General features: G+C 42.6%; 1 protein-coding gene across 1 annotated transcript; it reads left to right on the top strand.

Annotated features, from left to right (window-relative positions):
• The first annotated feature begins 5158 nt into the window (after positions 1 to 5158).
• Positions 5159 to 6245, top strand: LOC109736520 (uncharacterized). The gene has a single exon (XM_045231957.2). It carries the CDS (start codon positions 5159 to 5161, stop codon positions 5681 to 5683), a length of 525 nt encoding a protein of 174 aa, XP_045087892.1. The 3' UTR covers positions 5684 to 6245.
• Positions 6246 to 9428: the final 3183 nt, after the last annotated feature.

Raw genomic sequence — 9428 nt, forward strand, 5'->3', positions numbered from 1 at the left:
TTTACCTTGGCACCACGTGCCATGAAGCATTAGGTGGGAGCAAAGTTGTCCTTATCATCAACTTCAGTGTTAGTGACGGAACCATTGTCTTCAGAGTTGAAGATGGACTTGGCAACATATGCAGTAGCAAGAGCCAAGTTGGCCACACCAGAATCGGACTCCTCCTCAGACTCCACATCTACTTCCTCAGAAGCAGACTCCTCCTCTGAATCCATCTCCTTGCCAACAAAAGCATGAGCCTTGCCAGATGAGCTCTTCTTGTGTGATGAAGACTTTGAGGATTTCTTCTTCTTCTTGTCATCAAAATCATACTCCTTGCTCTTCTTCTTTTTCTTGGTTTCATTGTCCCACTGTGGGCATTCAGAGATGTAGTGTCCAGGTTTCTTGCACTTGTGACAGGTTCTCTTCTTGTGATCAGGATTGGAAGCTTCATCATTTCTGGAGCTGGATCTTGAAGACTTTCTAAAGCCTTTCTTCTTGGTAAACTTTTGAAACTTCTTCACAAGCATAGCAAGCTCTTTTCCAATGTCTTCAGGATCACCAGAACAGCTGTCATCAAAGCGTGAGTTCGGCCATAATTGGGACCATAGATGTCTCTTTTCTCAGATAATTGGAACTCATGTGTGTTGAGTCTCTCAATATGTCAAACGGATCGAGAGTCTTGAAGTCGGGGCGCTCTTGAATCATCAGGGCCAAGGTGTCAAATGAGCTATCAAGAGATCATAGGAGAGTCTTGACGATTTCATGCTTGGTTATCTCAGTGGCGCCGAGTGCGTGAAGCTCATTGGTGATATCAGTGAGGCGATCAAATGTGAGCTGGACATTCTCATTGTCGTTTCTCTTGAAGCGGTTGAAGAGGTTGCGAAGAACACTGATCCTTGAGTCTCTCTGGGTTGAGACGCCTTCGTTAACCTTGGAGAGCTAGTCCCAGACTAGCTTCGCAGTTTCCAGAGCACTCACACGGCCATAATGCCCTTTGGTCAGATGACCACAGATAATGTTCTTGGCGGTGGAGTCCAGTTGAATGAACCTCTTGACATCAGCAGGAGTGATACCTTCACCGGCCTTGGGAACGCCATTCTTGACGACATACCAGAGGTCAACATCAATGGCTTCATAATGCATCCGCATCTTATTCTTCCAGTAGGGGTAATCAGTGCCATCGAAGACAGGGCACGCAGCAGAGTTGATTATCCCTGCAGTCGACATAGCTAAAACTCCAGGTGGTTAAACCGAATCACACAGAACAAGGGAGCACCTTGCTCTGATACCAATTGAAAGTGTTAGTTATCGACTAGAGGGGGTGAATAGGCGATTTTTATGAAAGTCTTCAAAACACGGGGGCCTTGAAGACAAACACAACAATTGAACCTATTGATATGCAGCGGGAGGTAGACTACACTAGATAAGCCATAGTCAAACAAGCAATTGAGTGAAGGCAAGAAGACTATTAGCAGCTAGGTAGTATGGATCAGGAAGGAAGATAGTATGAAGCCAATCAACAACATTTTATCACAATGAAGTCAATCAGATCAGGCAAGCAGGCATAGACTTCATGAAGACAAACTGTAAGTAAAGAGAGGTATGAGATAGAACCAGTTGCTTGGTGAGGACAGAGATATGTTGGACCAGTTCCAGTTGCTGTGACAACTGTACGTCTGGTTAGGGAGGCTGAGATTCAACTCAGAAGACCGCGTCTTCACCTTATTCCCCTTGAGCTAAGGACACACAGTCCTCGCTCAATCACTCAGGTAAGTCTTCAAGGTAGACTTCCAAACCTTCACAGACTTCGTTCACCGGCAATCCACAATGACTCTTGGATGCTCAGAACGCGACGCCTAACCGGCTGGAGGATTCACAGTCCTCAAGTGTAATAAGTCTTCAGATCACACAGACAGAAAGACTTCATTGATGCCTAACACTCTTTGGCTCTGGGTGTTTTGGGCTTTGTCCTCGCAAGGATCTTTCTCTCAAAGGCTTCGAGGTGGGTTGCTCTCAAACGACAAAAGTCATGCACTAACTCTGAGTAGCCACCAATTTATGGTGTAGGGGGTGGGCTATTTATAGCCACTGGGCAACCCGACCTGATTTGTCCGAAATGACCCTGGGTCACTAAGGAACTGACACGTGTTCCAACAGTCTGATTTCAAACACACGCGGCAGCTTGACTTGGGCTACAAGTAAAGCTGACTTATCCAGCTCTGGATAAGATTTGCTCTCATTGTCTTCGCTCGAAGACATAGGATTTGATTTAGCATCACTTTAGTCACTCTGACTTAGTTCACTTGGACCCCACTTAACAGTGCGGTGGTTCCTATGACTCAACAAAGAAGAAAAGGAAACTACGAAACAACTATGTCTTCGTACTCCATAGTCTTCATGTTAATGTCTTCTCAAGTCATAATCTTCGTAGTGAATATCTTCACAGGCCACCATTGTCTTCAGTGTCTTCATACATTTTAGGGGTCATCTCTGGTAGGTAAACCAAATCAATGTGGGACTACTACCTGTGTTATCCTGCAATTCTCACAAACACATTAGCCTCTTAATCAGGTTTGTCGTCAATACTCCAAAACCAACTAAGGATGGCACTATGCACTTACACGTGGAAGGCCCTAGATGGATTTATTTTTTGTGTGGGTGTACTGGCGAATCGCCACATTGGAATCAATGTTTAAGTGTGCAAGCGCAGCAGATATATGGCAGTGTTTGAAACTAGATGGATTGGTCGAAGGCTTTCGCTGTTGACCGAGCAGGTTCGGCTGCACTGGACTATATTTTATGTGAACCTGCTATGTCAAGTTTGATTTCGGAATCGAGTGCCCAGTTATTGATCTTTGTAGGAATTTAATATATCTGGTGAGACAGAAGGCAATCTGTTCATGGGAAGGATGTGCAGATCCCATCACGATCAGCACTGTCTATTAGTGCTTTAACTGTGAATTACTGGAAGTCGAGGCAGAAAAACACGAAAAAACACGGGTATTCACAATAGGAGATGGGTGAAACCAGCGGAAGATTGTGTGAAACTCAACGTTGACGCGGCGTTCCACCCAAGTGATCTTCAAGGTGCTATCGGTGCAATTCTTCGGGGTGATAAAGGCGGATTTATTACTGTATCAAATGATCGTCTTCTGCATGTGGCGGATGCGGCAATGGCGAAGGCCTATGCACTCAGGCATGGACTACTTCTAGCGCAATAGTTCAGGATACGACAATTAATTGTGGAATCAGACTGTATGGAGGTGATCAACACGATGCAAGGAGGAGGCTTCACAGTTTTAGGAGTGGCCACCATTTATGCTGATATTACCGTCGTCTCTCCAGGATATACTTCGGTTTCTTTCGTTCACTGCCCAAGGGAGACGAAAATAGTCTCTATTGAATTAGCTAGGCTAGCGGTCTCGATGCCACCGTCAACGTGGATAGAGGAGCCGCAGTATCGATTGTTAGGTGGCTGACGGATGATGTAACTATCCATTGATTTAATGAAGCTACCCATTAATTCCAGTTTCTTATCAGGAAACTACTTCATGTATAATAAATAGATATTGTCATCATGGTAATTGTTTACTTGCAACATCACAACCATGATGGCATAACCTGGCAATTGGTGGCGATGAAAAAATCGCCGAAACAAAACAACATCATATCTTGTTTTAAAGCCCTCGTTTAGACGAACTCATCAGTAAAGACTAATTGCTAATCAGTTTAATGGTTTGTGAGACAAATCATTTGTAAAATTTAAATTTAGAAACTAAAGCCGATGATGTTAGCATGACATGAAAGATTCTGCATCCATGTATCTCCTCTCTCTATGGAGCAAAATCCGATTAAAATAGTTGCTGCACCTTAAAACTAACTAGCACACATATGCTAGTCAAGCTCGATGGAGACCGATGACCACTGTGACCGTGACCCTCCACGGCACGCTGCGAGAAGACATGGCGCGTTTCGAATACTCTTTATCTTATTGGTAATTTTTAATTTCCATATGTGTTTCAGTAGAGGATCAGTGAACCCATGGAACGTCAACCAACAACTAGCACAGGTATCTGTAAAATTATGGCTTTAGGTTACACAGCCCAGACGATAGTTTAACATTTGAAAAGTGTGAGCCAAATTGGTGAAACTGAATCTTTGTTAAAATACGATACTGATATGCATCTAGTTTTCGTATTTAGTAAAATTGAGTTTTTCTTGCTAGTTTTGCACTTGAGAATTTATCCAACGTTGGGGGGAGAGTAACAAGGACCAAAACTTGAACCGGCAACTATAGCGCAACAACTATATTAAGTAAATAATCTTTAAACCAGTAGAAGTACAACGATTAGCATGACCAAGTCCTAGCCAATGGTGCATTGACATATGAATTGATTTGATTCTCTCGTTGCCACTGTATACAACTTGCAGCATCGTCCCTTAATTTTTCTGGCTTCATACAAGGAATGCATGCATGTCTGTCCATCTTTTCTGATGGCTAAAACGCAAGCACGTCGGGACTTGTTAAACCAGTCAGTGACTTTGACACTTGGACGTACGGATGAACCACAAACAAATAAACATCTTGTATTAAGAAAGGAGTTCGTTGTACTGTACTGACCGGTCGGTAGACGGTAGTAGTGTACAACCATATTAGTTTAAACGCAAGTTGTTGTTGTAGTAGTAGAACTATGCTCCTACGTGTGAGTGTGACCAAACATGGCTGTTGCTGAGTTGACTGCCACCTTATATAAACGGCTTGGAAGCAGACAGGGTCTCCATCCTCCATAAGAAGTTCAGGACTGCACACGCAAGAGTCTACGCCCCAAAGTCCAAGGGTGTCACAGCTTCACGGCTAGCTCACAATGTCCAAGGTAATTAGCCATCATGCATGTTCTTTCGTTTTGCTTATGTCTTTGGGGCCGGGGTTCCGTCGAACAAATTTAAAGGTGTAAACTCATAGTGAACGCTCGTGGTCTCACTTGTGAATGACCTGCAGAAGATCCTGATCAGAGCTGATCTCATCGGCGACAAGTGCAAGAGCAAGATCCTGGCAACTGCTGCCAAGCTCAAGGGTAGGGTACCTCGCTCCCTCACAATCCAACCTCTATCTATTCGCACCCCTCTCCACTCTTCTTTACCAAAATGTATGTACTAATTTTCAGGGATCAAGTCCATGGACATTGACCAGGACAAGTGCACGCTGACGGTGGTCGGCACCGTTGATCCGGTGCGGCTCCTGCAGTGTCTCAGGAAGTCGTGCTTCGCCGCAGTTATCATCAGCGTCGCAGACGACAAGCCAAAGGAGCCAGAGAAGAAGAAGGACCCCTGCCAGGAGGCCTGCGAGAAGGCCTGCAAGGACAAGTGCGAGATGGCTTGCAAGGAGGCGTGCTGCAAGAAGAAGTGCGAGATGGCTACTTGCAATGAGGCGTGCTGCAAGAAGAAGTGCGTGATGATTACTTGCAACGAGGCGTGCTGCAAGAAGAAGTGCGACATGGCTACTTGCAATGAGGCGTGCTGCAAGAAGGTGACGCCGTCCTGCTACCCGTCCCGCTGCACGCCGGGCTGCGACTCCAGCCCCTGTGGCCTGCCCAGCTGCCGCTTCTACATCTACGGCTGCGTCGTGCGCAAGCCGCCACTGGGACACGGCTGCAACAAGGGGAGGTCACGCGGACTCAGAGGAGAATGCGGCATCCAGTAGCTGTGGATTCATCATCGATCGTCCTGCAAGCTAAGATTCCGCAGGAGCATGTATGTATGGGGGTTTGTCGTGTCGTTGGAGTTTGCTTTTCGTAGAGTGACGATTCCCTTTCCTCTCAAGACGACGGCTTGGATCAGCATGGTTACTTGCGGTTTGATTCTTCAGTCTGTCTAGTATAATAAAAGCATATGTCAGCCAGCATTTCTATTTGTAGATATTCATGTTTACCTTATGAATTTATACTAGTGGTTTAAAGTTTGAGACTGTCTATTTCACATTCGTCTGAAAATAAATTAGTTTTTATTCAAATTTTACAGCCAATAGCAAGCTGGTAGCCATATGCAAATGATCAACTTACACTAACCGTACAACAGTATTACACGCGGTTTACATTGAGTCAAGACTAAAGAGGCCTAATTCTCACTTAGTTACAAATGCAAACAATTACAACACGACTACAAGGTAATTACATGCACAAGAAAGCACTGTAAACACTATGGGAGAAATATGCGTTGTCTAGTGTTTGGGCATAAGCCAAGTGCTATTTCTCAGGTACCACGCAAAAAAACGCACGGCAACCACAGGGCCAACGGCATAGACCAGAGTAAGCCGAGTACAGCTCAAAAAACACTTGGCTTATAAAGAAAACTCGGCATATTCCGCAAAAATAAAAATGGCGAGGCTCGGCAAAGCACCTGTCACGTGGCCATCCTCACCGCACTTGATGGCCCCGTGATGGTGGGCACTATAAGCCGAGTGTTGTCTAATGACATACTCCGCTTACATGTAAACCGTGTACCCAAAAGAAAGAACTCGGCTTATACACATGCCCCTTCACCTTCATCCCCCCCCCCCCCCCCCGCCATTTTATAAATAGACGTGTGCGCGGCGACTCGACTGTTACTGATGGAAATATGTCCTAAAGGCAATAATAAAGTTGTTATTATTATATTTTCTTGTTCACGATAAAAGGTTTATTATTCATGCTAGAATTGTATTGATCGGAAACTTAAATACATGCGTGGATACATAAACAAATACCGTGTTGTCCCTAGTAAGCCTCTACTAGACTAGCTCATTGATTAAAGATGGTTAAAATTTCTTAAGCATAAACATGTGTTGTCACTGGATAACGGGATCACATTATTACGAGAATGATGTAATGGACAAGACACATCCGTTAGTTTAGCATATGATAGTTTAGTTTATTGCTATCTATATGTATACCTACTAATAAAGTAAGGTGCGTTTCTCCCGAAAATCCGCACTCCTGCTGAGAAAAAAATTCAAAACAAATACTAAAAAAATTCAAAAAATTCCAATTTTTTTGTGCGGTAGATAATTTGATGCGTGAGGTCTGCTCCAAATTTCAACTCATTTGGATATATGAGCAGGTCTTGGCAAAAAAGACAAATCGGGTCAAAACGGTTCATGAACAATAAACTTTTTTACAGACCCCGATTTTCTTTTTTGCAGAGAGCTGGTCAAATGTCCAAATGATTTGAAGCGGACCTCACGCATCAAATTATCTACCACACAAAAAAAAATTGAATTTTTTGAATTTTTCTACTATTTGTTTTGATTATTTTCGTCGGAGCGGGTGCAGCTGAGCCCGGGAGCCAAATTGGCCTTCTCGCGTTTCTCCAAATTTTTCATCCGTTCACCGTTGACTTTCTTTTATATATCTGAGGTGGTACTAAATTTTTGTGCGTCTATCCGCTAGAAACTTAAAAATGTTTCCCCAGAATCCCGCAATTGGTCCGCATGCGCGGTCCGGCCCAACGAAGCCAGCCCAATTGTATTGCCCACGCATTTGTAAAGACCTTATTTTTCGCATGGAGCAGTTGAAGCTTCCCACAGGGCACCTCAGACTGGGCCGGCCCGTTTCCCCTTTTTGTTTTTCCATTTATATTTTTCTTTTTTCTGTTCCTTTCTCTTTCTCTTTTATATATTTTTCCTTTTTTCCTTATGTTTTTATTTTTTTGTGACCTAAAAATTTACAAAAATATTCAGAATTTTAATTTTCGTTCAAATATTAAAAAAATGGTCAGAATTCCAAAACTTTGTTCCTGTTTTGAAAAATTTCAAAACTTTTTTAAAAATCCCCGTGTTAAATTTTCTCAGTATTAAAAAAATTTCTCCATTTTAAGAAAAGTTCTCATGTATAGAAAAATGTTTTTGTTCTTCAAAAATAATTTGAAATTTGTTTTATAAAAATTACATTTTTAAAATGTTCCATATTTGAAAATATTCCTCTTGAAATGTTCACAAATCCAAAAATAATGTTCGCGTCTAAGAATTCATTTTCTAAAATTGGTTTGAATGTCCCCCCTTAAAAAAGTCGAAAAAATCAAAAATATTTATGCTTTTATAAAATTCTCATGTTTTCGAAAAAAAAATTGAATTTAAAAAATATTCATATTTCTAATTTTGTTTGTGTTTTTCCAAAATATTGGAATTCCAAAAAAAAAGTTTGCATTTGTTCAAATTGTTCGGGATTTAAAAAATTGTTCACGTTTTGAAGAATATTCGCCAATTCATATTTTTCTGAATGCTAAAAAAATATTTCTAATCTAGCGCTATGGTAATTTCTTAAATATTTGCGCTGGCCATTGGTTAGCGATGCGCGTTCGTTCTATGCTGGTTGACTTCAAATGAAAGAAATCGTAGGCACGTGCCAATAAAAGAGAATATGTTGTTTGACTTTAATTAGAGCAAAATTGTGGGCACTTGAGCACTGAAAATAATCAAAGAGAATAAACTATCATAAAGAAGGGACATTCATGCCTGATTATGCTAATGAAACGGGATTTATGTGCTTCAATTAATAATCAACCCGGTTACGCCGTCGTAGGAGAGAGTGGTCGAAGAAACCTGTCATGAATGTCGTCGCGCAGCCACCAAATGAGGAGGCAGGCACAACCCCGAGATGAAGTTGGACCCAGAGGAAAAAAATGCATGAGCTGGGTGCTCGCCACCACGCCTACCAACCCCACCACTATCATGATTTCTCGTGTCAAATATGTCTAGCGAAAAGACCATAACTCCCTGCTCTGTCGCCTACCATTGTGGAGACCCTTTTTTTGGATGACACATCAATTATCTTTCCTGTTGCTTCTCGCAAAAATAATCTCCCCCATTGCAACGCACTGACATATGTGGATAGGTAAAAGGTTTATTATTCATGCTAGAATGGTATTTGATCGGAAACTTAAATACATGTGTGGATACATAAACAAATACCGTGTCCCTAGTAAGCCTCTACTAGACTAGCTCATTAATCAAATATGGTTAAGGTTTTCTAACCATAGACATGTGTTGTCACTTGATAATGGAACCACATCATTAGGAGAATGATGTAATGGATAAGACCCATCCGTTAGCTTAGCATATGATCGTTCAGTTACAAAAATGGTTTCCCCCCGCTTTATATCATAAAGCACCAATACCAACCATCCAACAAGCCAGGTTCAAAGTACAAGCAAGTCTCAAATCATCGCTAGGGGCACAACAAGACAAGCCCCAAATAGAGAAAAAGAAACGTCTAATCGGGCTCAGGAGGGGGCGGTGGTGGCGGTGGAGCTAGAGCTGCGGACGAGGAGCGGAGACCCGTGATGATGTTGTCGATGACGTCCCGATCGCGCCGCTTGCTAAGCGGTCTCCATAGCTGTAAGAAGCCACACATTTTGTAGATTGAATCAGTCACACGGCAAGGAATCACGCGTTCGATGACTAGTTTATTGCG

Source organism: Aegilops tauschii, chromosome 7, assembly GCF_002575655.3.
Source record: "Aegilops tauschii subsp. strangulata cultivar AL8/78 chromosome 7, Aet v6.0, whole genome shotgun sequence".
NCBI classification, from domain to species: Eukaryota; Viridiplantae; Streptophyta; class Magnoliopsida; order Poales; family Poaceae; genus Aegilops; species Aegilops tauschii.

Excerpts from the sequence above, each read along its gene's own strand:
- LOC109736520 (XM_045231957.2), top strand. The coding sequence starts at position 5,159 with ATGGACATTGACCAGGACAAGTGCACGCTGACGGTGGTCGGCACCGTT.